The 21,473-nt window shown below is 38.3% G+C and overlaps 1 protein-coding gene across 1 annotated transcript in view; it reads left to right on the top strand.

Moving 5' to 3' along the window:
* cemip (cell migration inducing hyaluronidase 1) overlaps positions 1 to 21,473 on the top strand; it is an 82,416-nt gene that overhangs the window by 18,765 nt on the left and 42,178 nt on the right. Inside the window, exons 2-6 of the mRNA XM_020641427.3 lie at positions 9,804 to 9,985; positions 14,967 to 15,104; positions 15,676 to 15,814; positions 18,021 to 18,257; positions 20,075 to 20,254. Of these exons, the coding sequence (XP_020497083.1) occupies positions 9,934 to 9,985; positions 14,967 to 15,104; positions 15,676 to 15,814; positions 18,021 to 18,257; positions 20,075 to 20,254 (746 nt within the window). The 5' untranslated portion in view covers positions 9,804 to 9,933. The remainder of the gene's footprint in view (positions 1 to 9,803; positions 9,986 to 14,966; positions 15,105 to 15,675; positions 15,815 to 18,020; positions 18,258 to 20,074; positions 20,255 to 21,473) is intronic.

Below are 21,473 nucleotides of genomic sequence, written 5' to 3'. Positions count from 1 at the left end.
TTCTCTGTGTAGTGTGAAAAAAACAACTTGCACCTCAACACAAGAAAACCAAGGAGATCATTATCGACTACAGAAAAAAACACTCCACACTAGTCTGAACATAAACCAGGAAGAGGTGGAACGTGTCTCCAGCTTTAAGTTCCTGGGAGTGCACATCTCAGAGGACCTGAGCTGGAGCCTGAACACATCACACCTGATAAAGAAGGCACAGCAACGCCTCTTTTTCCTGAGGACCCTGAGGCGCAACAGACTTCCTCGTGATCTACTGAAGAACTTTTACTGCTGCACAATCGAGAGCATCCTGATGTACGGCTGTACTGTCTGTTTCATTTGAATGATGTCATACAATATGCATACATAGAGAGTAAACGTATAATGCAAACTGGATGACTGAATATTCATTTTAAATATAGGTCAAATAATGCACCTATAATCTGAAAGTTAAAAAGTGTTTCTTTTACTGTATTTTCATTTTAAAATTAGCTTTTTCATTTGAATTATGATACAGATTTAGCGGGGCATTTTTTGATGATAAAGCAAATGTCATTTTCTTTCTCATTTTAATTTAGTCAATGAATGTGCATTTTTGAAGTTGAAAACTAAAATTCAAATTAGATAAATTAATCATAATTTTATTTTTGAGTCAAATAATACACTCATATTCTGAAAATGAAAAAGCATTTCTGTTAATGCATTTGAATTTTCAAATGATCTTTATCATTTGAATTTTGATCATTAATCGCTTTCATAATGGACAAACTCCTTAACCCATAAACACCCCCCCAACCTAACTGCTCTATATCTGTTTTATTTGTTATATCTGTATTATTTATTCATTCATCACCACAACAACTGTAAATATTCATTCCCTGCACTATAACTTATTAGCTTTTTATCTCTCTCAATATATATTTGTTTACTTAACCAGTCAATGCACAATAATAACTGTACATATTCATTCAGCCACCACAACTGCTTACTCATTTCAATACTCATTCACTGAACATTTACATAAATACAAATCTGTTTTTATATGTGAACCTGATTTTGTAAACGCTGCTGTACAGGATTGCTGCTAACAAAGTTTCCTTGTGTTCTTTTACACAATAAAGACTCTATCAATCTAAGAGGACAAAAATGGATCTATGCAACACCAGCTGAATGTATTTTCACTTTATGTGTTTCAACACACACAAACACAACTACAGAAACAACTTCACCCAAGAAACTGATTTTGCACACTTTGCATGTACAATGAGACTGATGAACCTGACTTCTCTTATCCATAGATAAAGAATATTCACTTCACAAGTCTCCTAATTGAGCTTGTATCCCTCATTGTCTCCTAGCAGGCAGAGAGGTGGAAGGAAACCCTTTAGCCATTCAAACAACTACGTGGCCACTTGCTGCAGGCCATGTCTCCTGCATTTCACTGACTTCATCACTTAATGGTCCCCGCGTGAGAGGGATCACTGACATTGGTATTTTACTGCTGTTGCCCACTGTAATTATTTGTCTGCAATGAACTGATCCTAGAAATGCATGCTTATTATTATCCTCAATAAACCTGGCCACCTGGAGTCCAATTTTCAAATGACAATTTGCTATCTAAGGTGACAAACCTTTGCCAAGTGGTGTTCATTAATTATATGTTTGGCATTAAAGAGACTGTTTGGTTTTGAAGTGGGTTTGTATGAGGTTCTTGTCAATAGTAAGTGAATCAGCCACAGGAGATGCTGGTCAGCTCTGCACCTTCAATGAGAAACTGGCTGCACAGGAGCTACAAGCAGTGTTTAGAATGAACTCTGGAGGATGAGTGATGCAGGCTGCATGCTGGTGAAAGGCTGGTATCTTTTGGTTCTGAAGTTATGTTTTTAAGTTCCTCTTGTAGCATTCTGACCTGGTTGGCTCACATTTTACACAACTTCACCACCAGGTTAGTTGGGATCTCTCCTGTCCACCAGTTTTCCCCATGGGTGCATTTCTGGAGTGTGAGCGCAGCCATTAGCAGCTGTTCTCAGGGCTTCACAAGGTGACAGGAGAACTACAAGATAACGCGGTAATAAAGAGAATAACATTCAAACAGCATGTTGCTTTTTCTTTCTGAGGTAGATTTGCTGTTCATTTTGTGCCTGTTTTGACTAATGTTGTTAAACCGATAGGATATACAATACATTACAATTATACACTGATAAGATATATGTTTTTTCCTTGTTTTGCTTCCTGCTGCGTGTGCTGGGGAAACAAAATCATTGATGACTAGAGAGGGAAAAATCAGCTTCACAGTGTGCAGCGTTGACGGAACATGCAACATATGGGCCATGTGGAGATGGTGTGACGTTTTTGATGCACACAAAAAACCCCATTAAAACAATAAACTAACGTATATCACAAATAATGCTTCAGATATCATTGGCCTACTTACCCTAAACCTTTAACATAACCCTGACTCACATAGCACTCACCTTAGCCCAGTACCCCTCTCACCCATTCTATTCAGAGATACAGGACTCTGACCTGGAAGAGGGCATGCTTTAAAAAGAGCTTTGTTCCCTCTGCAATTCATAGCTTTCAGTCTAGTGACCAGCGCGGAGGGCTCAACTGAAGAACGGGCTATTTCATTTAACATTTTCAATAAACGACATGTTTACATTACCTGAGAACTGAATTTAAATAGAGATGTTCAAATAAATCGTGAGTTTGGAGCACTTGTGACCCTTTCACAGCACATGGGGCACTATTTGTATCGCTAGAAAAAGAAAAGTGCCTTGCCGGTGTTTGGGTTTAAAGAGTGACCATGTTAACTGGTAACTTTCAGACAAATGTGTCTGTGGCTTTTGGACGTTATGTGTCCTATGAATGCCTCTTTGTCTGGCTTTCATTAAAACATATTTAATAATTATATTTGATATTATGATGATACAAAAACTGAACAAAGAAGCATTTTTTAGGACACTGTGGCGTTTGTCTAAAGTCATCAGTTAACATGGTCACTCTTTCATTCTATCAATCAGCTCTGCCCTTATCAATCTGCCGTTGAGTTGCATGTGACATTCTCAAAGTTGAACTCAGAGATACATTGGTACATTATAGTAAAAGTGACTCTACTGTTGACTGCCGATGCAGCTCTCATGGAAACATAGTGAAGATAAATGAGCACAGTAATCATCCCAGTGTAGTATACTCTAACAGCATATGTGCATATATGAAAATACCGATCTAGGGCCAGATGTTGCTGTGGACCAAGATTTCATTTTTGTTGTTAAAAACAAAGCAGGTAGGATAGCAAGTGGTTTTAAAAAGGAATCATAAATATTTGCTAACAAATAAATTATGTGCAACAAGTGAGCTTGTTAATTGTTTGCAGTCTTTTATCATGTTGACTGTAAAGGGATTAATACTGCAACTGTATCCTTTCTAATCACATACTGCATGTCCAAATGTTTCTAGCTGCAAGGATTTATGTCCTTATAACATGAGAATGTTTCATCTTGTGGCCCCGACAGGCAGCTCATGGAACCATCCGGTCCACGCTTCACCTTTACAGTTGGACTTGCTAATATGTGTTTTGGCACTGCTGACTGTGTAAGTTGTGCGCATGTTTGTGTGCGTGTGTTTCTTCCTCTCATCTGACTTGCAAATTCTGGAGTGTCTGGCAGGGCACCTATAGAAACATTACACATTACAATAAATAAACATCAGTGATGATAGGAGCAGCTACCTGCTGTGTCCAAAGTTGTTTTTTATAAGAAAAATGAGATTTGTTGGCTTAGTCTTGTTCAAACTGTGTAAGTAGAAAGAAGTGTAGCTACTCTTGCATGCAGGCTGTGGAAGGACAAACATAACCATTTGGTAAAGGGTTTTGTTGGTTTAGGCTTTCTCCAAGGGACATAAGTTAATTCCTCCCTTCCTCTCCAGTCAGCACACATCCACAAATCCCCTCTGAGCAGCTTCGTTGTTTCTGTTAGAAGGTGATGGCCCAGATGTTGAAGAGTTGGACAGTTACAGGTTTCTTTTTGGCATGAAGGAGGCATTTTGGCTGCTATGTCTAGTGCATCTCATATCTAAATCAAGTTTTATGTAGGGTTTAAGGCTGCTTTTCATTTACCTGATGAAGGCCAGAAGCATACTAAGACACTAAATAGTAAACTGTTGTCTTGAAAAAGGTATTTTAGAGGGAAAAAAAGTTAAGACGCAGTTATAAAAAGGCCGTTTTCACTGAGCGCTGACATTGTAGCTTGTAACCAGAGCATTTCCAGCATACTCATAGCAAGGCTGGAAAAATGTCTGTCTTATTTTTTTATTTTTCCTCCTCAGTGATAGATAGGACAATGGGATGTTTGTGCTGGACTTAACTGTCATTGATCCACCAGAGAAAATAGTTTGAAAAAAGACATGCACGTCTGCTGGCTGCTGGATCCAAAAAAACATGAATAGGTAAGAAATCAAAACAAGATCCACACAACATCTGGATTCATTAAGGGACGTTTCGAGCATATGGCTGAGTAAAAAAAGTATCATGTAGCTTTTAGATCTATTGATGATTTTTTTCTAATGAACTGAAAAGATCAGAAGTAATTGGACACTTGATCACACGTTCTGTAGTTTATTTGCTTCAATCTGATCTTCACCATCTTGCTGCAAGAAGTGCATACCAGATCTTTTTTGGCTGATTTATCCACAAGAAAAGTCTCCAATTAATGTACTTTATCCCTTTTCAGAAAAGTTTGATAACAACGCAAGTAAAGGACCAATATGTAAGAAATCTACTGATTTAAATCATAATATGACCTTACTATATGATTAGACAATAAGGAAATGTGCTACAGTATGTTGCTGGTTTCTCTGTCAACAATGCAGCAGCCAGTATGTCCTCCTTTATAATTAAATTCAGGGATAGAAAGGTTTGTTTTTGAGGTGTCAGCAGCCGTTTGGACAACAACGTGTGCTGTGAGTGGATGCTAAGCTGAGCTTATTCCGACAGTGTTTTACTGTATTTACTATTCTTTGATCTCACTACTCTCTCTTTCCCCTTGCTTGTCAGTGTTTCTCTGCTGTAATGGCTTCTTCTTGTCATTGTTTTCTACTTTTGCTGTTCTGTTTCCTGTGACAGTTCTCTATTGTGACTGTTTTCTCTTATTGCAATATTGTGTCACTAGAAGCTGCTGTGGTTAGCAGGGTGAAACTACAACGCTAGTTCCTCATATTTTCAACCACTGAAGCTACAGACCAATCACAGATCAGTGGGTGGGAACTCACTCCCAGAATCGAAATTTAACGTCCGCCATATTGCTTGGAAGCTATGCTAACAGGCTCTATGGAGAAAGCTGATAATGGCGAAAAAATATAAATATAGCGGTGAGACGGCTGCTGCTGACAGGCTGGTGTTGTGTTTTGGCTGCTGCGGCTGCGGCTGTGTGCCGCGTGCCTGGCCACCAGGAGCTATGTGGTGTCTTTCATCCACATGAGCCAAAAAGACACTTTCTGTCTTTTCACGGCCAAGAAGGCACCAACTTCAAAATGTATTTCAAATTTCTACTACATATATGACCCAATGTCAATACAGATTCATGTTTCAAAGGGTGAAGTATCCCTTTAAAAGTTCTGAAAATCATTTTTCAAATAATGTGTGTCAAAAATTAATTTAAAAAAAAAGTGATAATAATGTTTAACATATTACTGGACGTGTGTCAGGAACCTCCAGTATGTTAACTGTGCAGCTAATGCCAGCTGCAGGCTTCCTGTAACTGGAGCTAGTGCTAGCCACCCAGCTAACTTGAGCAACACTTGGCACTTAAGCAAAGCTATGTGTTCATCAGACAACATTTATCAGATGAATAGATATATACCTAAGGGTTTTTGTAATGTAGCAGTTCCTCAGAGACCCTCCTCTCCCATGTTGTTCATCAGTTTGTTGTTTCATAACAAGTTCACTTCCTTGTCTCCTCACTCTCTCCTGTGCCCCCTACAGACCTGGAGCACACTTTTCAAATTGCATGGTTTATCATTTTGTGTGCTTTTGTGGATTCGCAGCGCATTTTTCAAAATTTGGACCGTTGCAGAGATTTTACCCTTGTTGGCCACCATACTATTAAAACATGGAAGCAGTTTTCTCAGGTTTATTGGTTATAGTTTATAGTCACAGTTCAGAGCATGGTTGAGTTTAGAGACAATGCTGTTAGCCAGCCTAAACATGTTTTTATCGTAGACTGATTCAAAGTCTCGTGGCAGTGGCTGGCCTACATTTTTTTGACGGAGTAATTTAGACTTTAAATTGGTGGCTTGTACTTCGAGGTGTTAGTTCGTTTGGACCTTCAGAAAACAAATGGAAAAAAAACCAACAATTTGTGGACTTGCCCCAAAAGATGTAAGTTGGCAGAGGAAATCCATTTTTTCTATTGTCTTTTCTTTTTGCAGACAAATTCAAGCTATTCTCAGTTTCTGCACTAGTGGGCCCTCACAGCTGTTTGGGGTACTTTTCAGAGCAGCTATGATTTGACTAGAATTGTCTGTATTGTGAGATTTCTCAGCGCGGATGAGGAGGATATCTTAAATTGTATATTAGTCAAGGCTGAGAAAGACCATGTCCAACTAACAGCAAGGTTCTTCATTATGTCACCTCATTTCTCAAGACACTTCTCTCTTGCTTTTATATGCAAAAGTTATCTTGAGATAGGATGTGTCGCTCTTTACTGCACTTTTCAACCTTGGCTTTCCAGCAGAGCTTCACGTCTTACTCAGAAGGCTCCACTTTGGTTATTTTAGAAAAGAGAACCAGATAGTGGTCCAACACAACCCACTAATAAGGGAGCAAGGATCACAGATGCTCAGTGCCTTCTAAAAATTCCCAAACAGCTTGAACCTCAAAACTGTTTCCGCACAACTGTAGAAGCTCTCTGGCATGTGTTGATGGGCGAAACACCAAAGTGATGGTATCACATCCCGTCAGCTAGAAGTTCTGAGTCCCACTGTAAGTGGAATGCAGTGTAAGCCTATCAAAACCTTCAGTAGTGGTGTGTTACTCCTGAGGCTGTAATATGATTGGCTTTCCTGTAGACGAGACAGAGATGAAAACATTTATTCAAACAGTACTTGTGTGTATGTGGGTGTACATGTGTGTTAAGTCAGCAGATTTTCTCACCCTCCATATGTTCGGTATACCTCAAAAAGACCTGCTGCTGATGCAGACTGCTACCAGAGCTCCACCCAACACTTTGTTCTACCCCAGAGGTATATTATTAAATACTATTCAGGGACTTTATCCTTGTTGCTGCAAGAGATTAATTGTAAGTTTTTGTTGCAATGGAAGTCATGAAAATATCTTTCAAAGTGTTCTCCACCCTCAGTGAACTCCCTGCTATTAGTGCTCGTGCGTGTTCATGCTTGTGTCACTGACTGTGTGGTGGGCAGTTTTCAACAGGCAAAGTGGTCATTTATGTTGGTCTATTTCTGGAGAGGTTTGTAAGTGTGTGTGTTACTCTAGCTTTGAGCTCATAAAGTGTGCAAAACCCAACTGAGCCTGACCAGATCTCCCTCATGATAAAGTTTCTTTTTGTAAAAATAAGGAAAACACTGTTTTGGAATCTGTTTAGTTAAAAGGTGTGTTTGTGCATTTGTTTTATACATTTAAATCATTTATGAAGGCTGAATATGTGAATGTCATGTTTACTAAGAAAACAAAGAGGTGGGAAACAGATAAAACACCACCTGTACCAACACTGAAGACAAAAGACAAACAAATGTTTCACACTACGTGTTTTTCATTCAACTTTTGCCTTGTTCTTGTAATCTCAGTGCTGCACCATCATAAAATCTCAAACATCAGACACAATGTCTCTGGTTGGAGTAAAGTTAGTCACACAGCATCTGTCTGTCATTCTCATCCAGACACTTCAGGGCATGGCTAAGTGGCAGCTAACTATTTATAGCACTGAAACAGATTGTTATTAGAAGTCATCAAATAATGGAGACATCTTTGATAAAAACAGCAACTATTGTTTCACTTATGATCATATTTAACAAAAATAAGGCTGAATCTAACAAATGTTGTCATCACAGATCAATGACACTATCTGTTTGAGGTACATTGATTTATTAAATCTGCTACTGACAGTGTCACTTTAACAAAAGAAAACTGTTGGTCAAAATTCATTTTCTTTCACACAATAGAAAGAAAACCAACAAGAATTATTAAAAATAGTTGAATGATCGTAAAAAGTAAGTAAAAGGATCACCTATTTGCTTCAACCTTCTGACTCTTTTAAAAACCGTTTCTTCATTAATCAGCATAGCTTTCATTTTGAACTGAACAATAAGTTAAATGTAAAAAGGGAAACAAACACACTCTGTAAGGAGAGCTTGTAGAGTAGCAACAACTAATGCTTATTAAGTACAATCACAATCACAGAACCCATCAAGTGTGATTTGCATTCAAACACAAACTCATCCCTTTGCTTTACATCATGCTGACAGGATTACTGAAAAGTATTGACTGCTGCCTGAACTATCACAGCTCAAATCACAAAACATATGAACCTTTAGGATTTCAGAAGGTCGAGACCAAACATGTTTTATAAATAATGTATGAATGCTTCATTTAAGTGGCTCCTCTTACCTGTGCTCCTCTTACCTGTGCTCCTCTTACCTGTGCTCCTCTTAGCTGTGCTCACACAGGTATTCATGGCCAGGCCAGCAAAACCGAAACATTCACTTTATTTTTGAACATGATTTTGTAAGAACTGCTCGATATCTTCTGTAAGGAGGGCACGGCTTTATCCTTTTGAACTGTCAAAGTATCTCTCTGTTCATTTCATCAGTATGTCAATACACATTTTGTAAAGCTTTTACCTCATGAAAAAGTCAGCTGTGATGATTTTAAATTAAGCGGGAGAAGGGTTTTGGTCACGGGAAAAGATAAACATTCAACCTCCTGCTGAAAAAGATTTAGCATGTTTTTAATGTTGCACCAATACATAGGTTCATCCAAAGGTAGACAGCTTTACTTTCTTCTGCTTTCTTCAGTGTGAAACTTGATTCTTGTTATGCACCCTCTCATGTAATCCTCTCCTGGTGTGAGAACATATTTCTTTCATGCAGTGATCATCAATGACCATGTTTAAATGCAGTAACACAAGTAAGGTGAAGCCGATATTCACACTTTTCTTTGAATCATATTTCCTGCTGATATCACAACTGTTCTTACAGCTCTTGAACTTTCTTAGACAGTTTGAATCTTTGAAAATTGAACTTGTGTCACTGCAATGCACACAACATTTTAACAAATCTTTTACTCATGAGTTTTCATATTTTTCACTTTTTTTGGGTCCTGTTTGTAGGATTTATAAAAGAGAAAAGATCCAACCCTCAAGACATTCACATCCTTTTTTGAATCAGGACATAAGCTGTGTTTCAAGGATCTATCACGTGAACTGACTGAAGTCAAGCTTCTCATAAAATATTGAATGGCCTAATGTAATTATGAAGCATGCTTAGTTTACAAGACAGACAATTAATTAAAAACATAATAATAATAATAAAAAAAATATGTAATGTCTGTCTTGTAAACATAGCATGCTTCATATTCATGTTATGTATTACAGTGATCAGTCTCCCTACATACAGGAATCTCTGAAAATAAAATTCAAACCAAAAATAAAAGCTGGTCTTCTGAAATAATCTGCCACAGTCTGACCTTGCTGTGCAGACATTTGACGGACAGCCCTGTTATCCTCGTACATCAGGGAGTCATCTTAGACTCTGTTTGAGCATGTTTTGCTGAGTCGTCTGCTTTTGTGATGTTTCAGGTGCTTTTGCTGGCCTCTTGCCGTGAACTCTGCATACGCACTCTGAAGCCCCCGCTGAAGCTCACTGGGGGGGTCTCAGGCAACTTTTGAAGGCCCCAGGTGTGAATTTGGTCAGTGGCGGCTGAGAGAGATGAGGACATGCATCGTGCTTCTAGCGGCTCTGCTGCCATGCATCCAAGCAGGTGAGACAAGGATAGGTTTCTGTTTTTAGTTTTCCCTTTTACTGATTCTTATTTAAGGTTCAGTTAAGGTCATAGCGTCCTTCTTTTCCACATGGCCCTTCTTTAGGTCATGACCTGCCTCCTGAGGTTTTTCTCTCACTTTTAGACGAATGAAAAATAAATGACTCTACCTTTTGAATATATCAATCAATCTTTATTTGTATAGCACCAATTTATAACAAATGTTATCTCAAGACACTTAACAAAACCAGCCTGTCTAGACTCTTTGTTGTATTATTATCAAAGACCCAACATTAATCCACCATGATCAAAGACCTTACCTACTGTAGAGCAGAACCAGACTCAGACTGTTGAACAAGAAGCGGGAGGAAATATGTGTTTCAAAATGAAAAAGGGAATATTTTCACTTTCACCCGCACTGACCTAAACCCGATTATTTTAGGTTTAGTTTAGGTGAAGGTAGAAAAAAAACGGTACCGACCTGTTCTTCCAAAAGAGACAGAAGAGTAATGAGTTAGCGTCTGTGGTAATCACCATGTGTTCTGTTGTTCACTGAGCAGACCATACTTATCTGAGACAAAATGTTATTTTAAGACACTTATATTGCAATTATTCAGTTAATAAGACGTGTTCTTTAATGTAATTAAGGGATGTTCCTGTCTAAGGGAAGCCAAGACACAATATGAACAAATGCTTCACTTCCCAAGCAGCCACGCAAAACTTTATTTATTTTTGACAATTAAATGATATTAAGGGATATAATGGTGCCAATATAAGTAATATGAATAAGGGTGAATCAGTGCCCACACATAATAAAATAAAACAGAGAAAACAAGACAACCAACTTACCTCCCTAACTAACCAAAAACATGAGAAAACTGGGGGGTCCATAGCAGCAGGCCATTCCCACCAACAACCCCGAGGAACCTGCAGCCAGAACTTATCTCTGTGGTCTTGAGGTAGTACTGATAGGTGACACCAAATCTTACTCTTGCTCATAGGGAATTTAAATAGCCCTGTTTATATTCCCCCACTACGACCAAATCCCTAATTAGTGGGAAAAAAATAAATAGTAGATGATGGACCAATGGACCTGACTATGAACGTGACCTTATAACACTTTTCTAGGCTTCTTACTACTCAAAGCGTTTTTTACACTGCAGGTCATACCTACCTGTTCACACACTGATGGCTCCTAAGTAAAGTGTCCATCAGTATTAACTAATCCATTCATACAAATGTACAAGTCATGACACAGTGGGAGCAATTTGGGGTTAAGTGTTTAATTGCCAAGGTCACATGGACATGTGGCTGCAGGAGCCGGGGCTGAAAACCCCTGACCTTCCGGTTGAGAAACGACCGACTAATGAGTCACGTCAGATCCAGGTTGCACTTTCTACTTAATATGTGAGAAATAACTAACAGGAGGGTAAAGGATGACTTTGTTTGGATAAAGTATCATGATGCACACCATGCATGTGTACATTTTAAAATTGTGCCGAAAGGCAATGAACTTTGACACATTTATTCCTCCATCAACACTAAAGCAAGACAAACAAATGCATTCCTCTATGATACCCAACACAGGATAACATCACAATCTGTGAGACCTGACGCCACATGTCTGCTGCATAGAATCATTATTGGGATTATTTGCAGTCTGAGCTTTAATTTCTTCAGCATAAAAAACATGTTATCTAACAAACATGTTTTTTGACCACGTCAGATACAAAAATAGTGTTTATAGCTGGTTTGAATTGCCATGCAGACTTGGAGACTTGCACTGAAGAGAGAATAGAGAATTGTGGTTTTCAGAAAGTTATAAAAATGGGAGATCACATACAATAAAATAAAAGTCTAATCATTCCCTGTCACGCAGAAATTAGGCTGTTAAAGGGAACAGATAGAATCAAAAAAGTGAATGAGGATGAGAGTGAATTTGAAGATTATCCTTGTGGTCAGACACAGTAAACACACAAATGCCTGGATGCTGAAGGTAAACAGAACTGCAGTGCATACTTGGATTGATAGAATGGAAGACTTCGCCTGCGTGTCTTTCAGAGTGGTTTTCTGCGTGGCTTGTTAACAGAAACCATGTGCTCTTTTAAAAACAGCCAGCTGTGAGCGCTTGAGAGAACTTTGGAGGCACAGTGTTTCCTCAGCTGAGACACGTTTGCGCTGTCTGTTTGCTATGATAGACAATATTTACAGAACCAAAGATGTTGGCATCATTTATTCTACATTCTTGTTGTTTAGCACTTTAACTTCTGAGACTGTGGTTGTCCAAAACTCTGACACCTAGAGTTTAAAATGGGTGCTGCAGTCCAAATTCAAAACATTGGAGAGACCTGTTTCCCCCCACCCCGCCCCCTCCTCCATAAATGTACAAGCAGGTTGCCATGTCCCGAACACTGAAGCTTCTGTGTTTTAATCAGCTCTGCATCAGTCTTGAAACCGGAATCTCTAATGTTGATCCTAGTTTGAGCACGTTTCTGCTCGTAGAGCTTATTAGAAACATGCAGAGGCTTTTTAGGTTGGGTAGAGTCAGTTATATCTGAACAAGTTTGCTTGTTTGCTTTTAGCGCTGCAACACCTCTTGGTTTGCCGTTTGCCTGGCAAACTGAGGGGCGAGGGGCAAAACGGCCAAAACGGCAAAATGGCCATGTGGGGGCGCCGCCTACTTCTCTGAATCAAAACTTAGAAAAAGGACTTACTGGCTGCAGTGTTGTTGACAGAGAAGCCAGCGCTTCAACACAGCATGTTTCCCTAATGTCTAATGATATAATATATATATAATATAATTTTTATGATCTAATTCAATAGATCATAACATAACATATTGGACCTTCAAAGTGTTGTATTGCCCCTCGTTCACTGTGATTGGAACATAGTTGTACATTTTTCTACTCACCTGTAATACTCAGATAAATTAAACACAAATAGTTTTGTAATAATATTTGTAATATTACTAATAAGCTCAATGTGTTTAAAATGCATGAAACCAAGTTTATGTATTTACCCATAAAAAAAACCCATTTGTTTCAATTTAATAAGAACAAGGAATGTAGTATAAGTAAATCCTTTAAACAGGTTTAAAACAATAAACCATATTTATTAACAATACTTAAATGTAAGTACTTTTTTAGATCCAATATATTTGGCTTCCAAACCAACTTTTTCAGACTTTCAAATGTTTTTTATTTAAATTAGTAACTACAATGTTAAAATGCATCCAAGAGGATAAACAGACGATCCTGTTTCTCATTTCAACAATGTATTGATGCTTCTCACGACATATTGCAAGTTTGAGGAATTGCAAAGTCAAGAAAGCAGATCATCGCACTCCTTCAATTGCAGCATTTAAATAATCCCTAAAAGCGTCACAATCTCAACCATGTTAATGGTTTCTCAGGACTCCCTCCTCTTGAAGTGCAGACAAAAGATCAGCAGGTTTGTCTTCAGGACCATCAACCTCCATCTGTGTGAAGTAAAGGCCCATCATGGTCTGCTCACTCTCCATTTCAGCGTGTTCCTATTTCCTTTACAGGAATGCAAGTGAACGAGGAGAAGAGTCCAACCATTTGTAGAATAATCCAAGTGTTCAAAAATAAACTATGCCATACTTACTTTTTTGAGTGTGGTTGTTCTTCAGCTGCAATTAATGAAACAATCTGACAGACAGTATAACGTCTCTCTGTAAGCCATCATAAACTGGTGAGAGCTGCATGTATTCATGATGATGATTGGACTAGTTGCTTTAGCGGAAAAAAAGAAGGGAGAAAAAAATGTGCCTAATTAATATTTTTAAAAACGTATTTCACAACGTAACTACTCTGTAATGATGAAATTCACCTATTGATTGATAAAAGCTACCTAGCTTGTAGAATTATGTTTTATAACACAGTAGCCTACTTCGTGTCTTAAATGTAAATACTGTTAAGATCGTCTGTTTAAGGTACCTTCAGTAACAGCTGTCTTAAATCTGATTACTTGTATACCAGCAGTAGACTTTGAGTTGCCACCTCAGTAATGGCAGCCAATGCAAGATGGTGGCACCGTCAAATGGATGTTCTATTAAATTAAAGATAGAATGCCACAATTGAATCTTAAATAATAGGTTTTATGTTAACATAAGATAAGCCTTCATAGATATCTCTGAGGGCCGAGTCTGTGAATATCATTCTAACTTTACCTAACTTCCCCAGATCAAACATTCAGGTGTTACAACAAAATAAATGAAGAATAAGCAAGTATGTAAAAACAGACAAAATAAGAATAGATGAAAATAATTAGTGGATACAGCTTGATATAAGTAGGGTTGAAATGAACCATCTCGTGGCCGAACCAAAACTACATGTGTTACAGGACAGTTTGAGATGGTTTTCAGTAAGTGACAGTAGAAGTGAAGTGTTTTAGTTTTTACTTTATGTTATAAAAACTTGAGTTGCAATTACTCATTAAAGTCTTTATATGTGATTTTTTCATTCAGCAGATGTCGCCCTTGAGCACCAGCATGAAACCAAAACAACTTGCGCTGCATTGTTGTGTTAGCATGCTAATGCTAGCGATCTTTATTATGCTCGTATCTTCACACTGCATGTAAATTTACCTGAAATGAGCGTGACCTAGAAACACAGTTAAGCAGTGAGTACAGTATGTTATTCTTCTTTTCTCTAGTCCCTCAATTAAACAACTTTTATACACGAGGGGAGGAGTCAGCCGGCCGTCCTGGCGATGTAAACAAAGTGAAGATAGGACTCTGAAAACTCTGAAAACATCACAGACAGTGGGACTCGGGTGTTACACCCATTGTAGACAGTCATGACTCACAGAGTTATTTTCAGAGGATATACTTGATTTCTATTACCTTTAAGTGTGAGCCTTTAATATGTTTTGTTCTTACCAGTCCCATGTCACTACAATTGTCACAGTTTACCATTCTCTGGAAGTGAATTAAATATCTATTTTCTGTCCCTTTCAGTGTGCCCAGATGAGGAGCCAGGACTGCAACCATGGATGCCGGGACACAGTGAAGACCACCGTGTTACAATCGGTTATGGCAGGAAGGTCCTCCTCACATCTTCAGCTACTGTACACTCCATTGAGATTCTCAATGGAGGTAAAACAGATAATCAACCATCAGGGGTTTTCTTTTGCAATTTAAATGACTGTACTTATGAATTAAACAGAATTCATGGGAGGGGTGCAGTTACAAAGGGTTTATAAACACATTCTTAAAATTCAGAAACTTGAGGTAATTAAGATTGAGATTTATTTTTATTTTTTCTCATAAAAACTATTACAGCAATTTACTTGGGACCACATTAAGGAGTGTTCTTTATTCCAGAAATGATACAACTGTGGAACCCAGTGCCCTCTTGTTGAAAATATTGTTAATAGAAACAGAGAAAAATCTCAAAGCATATACCACGTGCAGGGAATGAGAAGCATTCTTTCTGGATTGCAAATCTGGTTACACAGGGCTGGGTGAGCTGCAACTCTGTGTGTGTGTGTGTGTGTGTGTGTGTGTGTGTGTGTGTGTGTGTGTGGGAGGGGGGTTTGTGTTGACAGCCTGTGCTCAGGGACATGATGGCTGTGGTAATGGTGGGGAAACAGGAGGTGTCTGAAAGCACTGGGGCATTAAAGACCTGCCAAGGGGCACACACTCACTCTCTCTCTCTGCCCTGCAGGAAAGCTGGTGATTGCTGACACCAACAGGCCGATGCTGCTTCGAACAAAACACATACTGATTGGGAACAAAGGGGAGCTCCACATTGGAAGCCCAGACTGTCCATATAAAGGCAACTTGACCATCTCCCTCTTTGGAAGGTACGGTTGGGAAACTGAAAAGTTTGGTGTGAAAGAATTGTATTTTCATTTTATACATTTCCAAGAGATGGTTTTATATCTACAAAAATCCCATTAAGCATGGCTGTCTGCAGGCATTTTTGTGTCCCAGGCACTTGCATTGGGAAATTGGAAAGATGAACCTAAACTGCTCTGATTTTATTATTCAAAGCTCTCTGTCACATGACTAGTGCAGAGTCCTAAAGTGGTTTGGAAAAGAGAGGCCACCATTGAGCTGAAGCTCTCACAATGTGACATTTGATCTGAGAACATTTAAAACACAGTATATTATGTATTATAGACCTGCCCTGGACAATGGCTTTAAATTATTATATTGAACTTATTCTCTTGTAATAAATATGTTTCTGTTTGGCTGTTCAGAAGACGTTCAGATTCGTGTCACAAATCTGTGAAGTCATTAGATGTAATCCCTTGCACCCCCACCTGTAATCATAACGTTGTTGAACTTTCTGACTTATCTCCTCTCATGTGTAACATGTCTACAATCAAGCAAGTAAGAGAGCGAGCAGCAAAATGATGCTGTGTGTAAGGGGGGGTAGAGGGAGAGTTCAGAAGTGGATTTACATTAAACATACCAGGGGCAACATTTGAAGCGTATTAGGGTTTAAGCCAGAACCCCCAGAATGTTGCAAAGGAGGCGATGGCTTATATCGTCTGAAGCCTTAAACCCTGACATGCAGGATTTCAAATCAAACACCAATTGATCCTAAAAACAGGTTTACCATAGCTCACTTCCAGGGGATGTTTTTACAAAGTGATTCAAATTGAAAATTCTTAGTCACATAAGCTAAAGCTGTTCTTTAAAGTGAAAACAAAGATACAGGTATTTACATCTTAGCCCTTAAGAGGTACGGTAAGGTACGGTAAGGTAAGGTAAGGTAGGGTAAGGTACCTTTATTCTTACCCTTAAGTAGATTTGGTACAAACAAAAGCACAGGTTGAAACATGACAACAATGACTAAGAATAGAGCTCCTAAAGTGAAAAACTGTTTTACTGGTCAGGAGGACATTCATATAGGTGATCCCACAAACAATTACAGCTCCGTCACAGCAAATGAACAGGGTAGACACATGATTCATGCAGGCAGCTCAGTCCATCTTATACTGCAAAGTGCAAAGTGAGGCGCTAATGTTGAGCCCCTCTAAATGTGATTCATCTGATCACTAAATGCTCTTCACATGCTAACATAACCATCAGCATTTGAAGAGGATACTGCACAAGTGGGCATGTGTTTTCCAACATGAAGTCAGGATTACAATTTATTTATCAGATGTGTTTGTTAATAACATCATGTCTGCCTAGATTCAATGATTAGGCCAATTGATTTGATTGTCTTTCTTTGGCCATTATAACTAAGGGAGCATTTTGATGTTTTTATCAACAAATCACAGCTTTTGAAAGACTGTGTCATACCTGGTAATGATAAGGCCACACCTTCTCACCAAGTTCAGAATGTTTCCAAACCAAATAAACCAGGACTACTTGATGTACATTTGAAGCTAAGTTAGGTGCTCTCTCTCTCTCTGTATGGATTCTCAGAATGGCCTAGTACAATGACACGTGAAAAATGTACCTGTCAGATAAGTAAATATTAGAACTTGCCATGTGTTTAGTCTGCCCTCATAGACTTTTTAGGGATACAGAACTCATATCATGCACTCCTTTATTTTGATTAAATCCCTGATAGTCTGTGTCACTGCCTGAAACATTCACTAAAGCATCATGCAGAATTATTAAATTAAATTTTTTGGATTTCTGGAAAGTCCCTGAGTTTGAGGCCAGTGTCTAGCGTCCAGGGCCTTTATTCACACAAACTTTTAGACACTTTTAGGGCCTACAACACAACTACATCAGAATTAGCTGAAGGCAAAACAAAGCGTAACTAGAGGGAAAAACAAATCACAACCACAAAGGAGTCTTAAAATGCCGCCTCGTTGTGTTGTTGGGTGGAAGGAGTTATAACAGTAATGTCTCTAAATTGAGAGAGAGACATTCCAAACTCTCTGTGTTTGGGCCATTTTCCCCTCTGCCTGAGAATCTTACCACCTGAGGAGTAAGGAGGAGTTCTCTTAAGGGTTAAGATTCTTTGTGAAAAACATTATCTCTACCAGGATACCTGTTTGTTATTGAATTATTATTTTCAAGAATTTCTCATACTTTTCATAGATTGGATGACAGTGATCAAGAACACAGCTACTTCGGAAGGAAGTACATTGGTGTGGGGACTGGAGGGACACTAGAGATCCATGGAAAAGAGAAACTCTCTTGGACTTTCCTTAATAAGACAATCCATCCAGGAGAGAGCAACCAGAACAACTACATGTTCCAGAGAAGCTGGGGGAATAGGGGAATCATAATTCACCTTATCAGCCCCAAGACTGGAGAGGTATTGCACATTGACAGGTAAGGGTTCCCTTTACCTGCAGCTGCTTCAATAATGAGACTATTAATAATACCATGAATTATGTGATGACTGATATGTGATAAGCTGTGTTAAAAAAGGAGAGTAATAAAGGAGACATACATTCTTCTATTGTCTCTGTCACTGGACCTTGGAGTAGCATTACATTTAGAAATTGATGACATCCTCTTTACCATGTCATAATCATTTAAACATTACATTTTCATTTAAAAAAAAAATCTGTTCAATTGAAGAACAGCTTACATGTTGGTAAATAGATGAATAATTAGTTTCTGTTAATAAGTAGAGTAAAAGGAGCGATTACAGATCAATAAAATGTATAGATGGCAAATATGGCCTCAATTTAAAGGCTTTCTATGTGATTTAAATATAATATAAATCAAGTATATCCTCTGAAAATAACTCTGTGAGTCATGACTGTCTACAATGGGTGTAACACCCGAGTCCCACTGTCTGTGATGTTTTCAGAGTCCTATCTTCATTTTGTTTACATCGCCCGGACGGCCGGCTGACTCCTCCCCTCGTGTATAAAAGTTGTTTAATTGAGGGACTAGAGAAAAGAAGAATAACATACTGTACTCACTGCTTAACTGTGTTTCTAGATCACGCTCATTTCAGGTAAATTTACATGCAGTGTGAAGATACGAGCATAATAAAGATCGCTAGCATTAGCATGCTAACACAACAATGCAGCGCCAGTTGTTTTGGTTTCATGCTGGTGCTCAAAGTCGACATCTGCTGGATCAAAAAAATCGCATATAAAGCCTTTAAGTAGGAATGTATTTTAAACATATTTAAATTAATTATTAATATTTTGTATATGTTCTGTGCTCAAACTGAAATGCATCAACCCGCCACTGGTTGGAACTGTAGCCATAGACCAGCTAGCCCTGGTTAATGGGCCTTTCCTCTGGCTCTACTGCTCAGCCTCCCATCAGCTCTGCACCTCTGCCAGTATTTGGATCAAGACAGTTGAGATAAAGTTGTATGCAGACTGTGTCAGGTGGAGCAAAGCCCCACATTCAACACAGGCATGTGAACATTAACCTGCAAGGAGAAGTGCAGGCTGGTGGTGCTAGCACTGCTTACATTAGCCTTACTAGCTAAACCAATTTGACATTGTTTATCAGCAGACAATTTTGCATAAATTGCACTTAATTCTGACTGTTTTCTTACAATTAGACTAGTCGGTTAGTGTGAAATGAATTTATATTCGAAGTATAAAGTAGTAAATAAGTTGGCTAGGAAAATCCCTATTGATTACTATAGGAAAATATGTGTGACCAATCGTTTGATGAGTTCTTCCTGACTGAACTTTTTCTAGAGCCCAATTATTGATCCCATTAGGAATTGATTCATGTTCATTCTTTATTAATTTATTTTCATTATTCCTTTTCTACTCTTTTGAATTGATATCCCTGGAATATCTGGAGGGAATATATTTAAATGAGGCACAAATGTCCACCTGGACTCAAGAATAGCTTTTAAATGATATCCAAACAATGACTGAAGGGAACTTCTTAATACTCCCTTCATCTGATTCTTTACACAATCTTCCTCTGCTGTTGTGTTTTCTGTGATGTTATGAGAGGGTACAATCAAAATGATATGCTTATATAGATTAACTTCGGTTGTGATGGGAACTCTCCTGTTTAATGTAAGATTTCTACTTACAACACAGAATGACCTTAGATGCAGAGTGACATTCAAACCTGATTTCTATAATGTCTGTCATTTCTGATCGAGGAAAAACGTAGAGTTCTGACATCTAGATTCTTTCTCCAACCTTCTCCCACAGGTTTGACACATACCGAACTAAGGATGAGAGTCATCGCCTGGCAAAGTATATCGATGGTGTGGAGGTGGGGCTCATACTGGCCATGGTTGTCAATGACGAGGGCTCCAATAACTTGGAGGAGTCAGCCAAGAAGAGCCTTTCCAGGCTTGGAAGTCAACACATCAGAAGTCTGGGATTTAGGTGAGCTCATAAAAAGATTGGTCTCCTTTAGCTACACTCCATGAAAAATGTCATTTTGATTTAATATTTTGATAATTTTGGTATGAAAGACAAAAGTAATATATTTATTATTGTCACATAACGGATTACTGGCGAAATCAATAAAATAAAGCTGCAGTATTCACATGCTCAACATCACTTCTCAGAACAACTTAAGACATTCAACCATGTCATTTAAGAAAAAAAATATTTCTAACTTTATCAGTAAAATATTCTCCTCTGGGTCTACATTGTATCTACCAGTAATGTATTGCCTGGAATATTGTTATTATTGATTTAATGAATGAGAGTGTTGCAGCCTCAGGTGTGTAGAGTTGACAGTTTCTAATGAATTCTTGCAGCTTCTCTGGGCCTCTTGAAACTGAATGATTTTCAACTATTTCCATTGTCACATTTTTTAAATGTTGCAACTTTATGATGTTAACACTTATTTGCAATTCAGTACAACATCTCTACTAAACGTTTTCTACATATTGCTAAACTTCACTCCAGTACTACTCATGCTATATGCTGCGAGGTCACTTACAGGTGATTATTTGGTGGTATGTGAAAGTACAATGTAGGCTTTTTAGTGATATGATTGTTGATCATTGTTTTGCTCCATGCTCTACCTGAGTTGCATACAGTGTTCAGGGATTGTTCGCAGCACTTTGACTCCAGTGATCAAGAGTGCTGATCCTTTCCTAATCTTTACCTATTGTTGTGAGAACCTGGATATAACAATGACAACATTTTATAATGCAATAACACCTTGATGCTCTTGTTTTTCCAAGTGATTCACATTGTTCAATGACATGTTGTGTACAAAGGACAATTTCCAATCAACATGTTTGTCAGGGAAACAGATGTTTAATGACATTATATTCATCTAATGTCTGTCGTGTCAGCAGCTTATTAAACAGTATCATGTTAGATTAATGATTAATGACAACTGCTAAGCCTTAACAGATTTTATTATTGTGTTTACCTAGGTCAGGGTGTACAGAAATTGAAGATACATTATACTGCAAAATGATACCATACCATGATACCATAATATTATGATAATATAGGATCCATCTCCATTAGGAGATCCATTTTAAATGTTACTTCGATGGTCAGTACCAGAATTTTTGTAGCTTTTCAGAAACATGAAACAACATTTCCTTCATGCCCCAAATTCCTCAATCCTTCAAACCTT

This window comes from Labrus bergylta, chromosome 3 (genome assembly GCF_963930695.1).
Source record: "Labrus bergylta chromosome 3, fLabBer1.1, whole genome shotgun sequence".
In the NCBI taxonomy this organism is placed as follows: Eukaryota; Metazoa; Chordata; class Actinopteri; order Labriformes; family Labridae; genus Labrus; species Labrus bergylta.
This window is presented reverse-complemented; position numbering and strand designations above follow the sequence as displayed.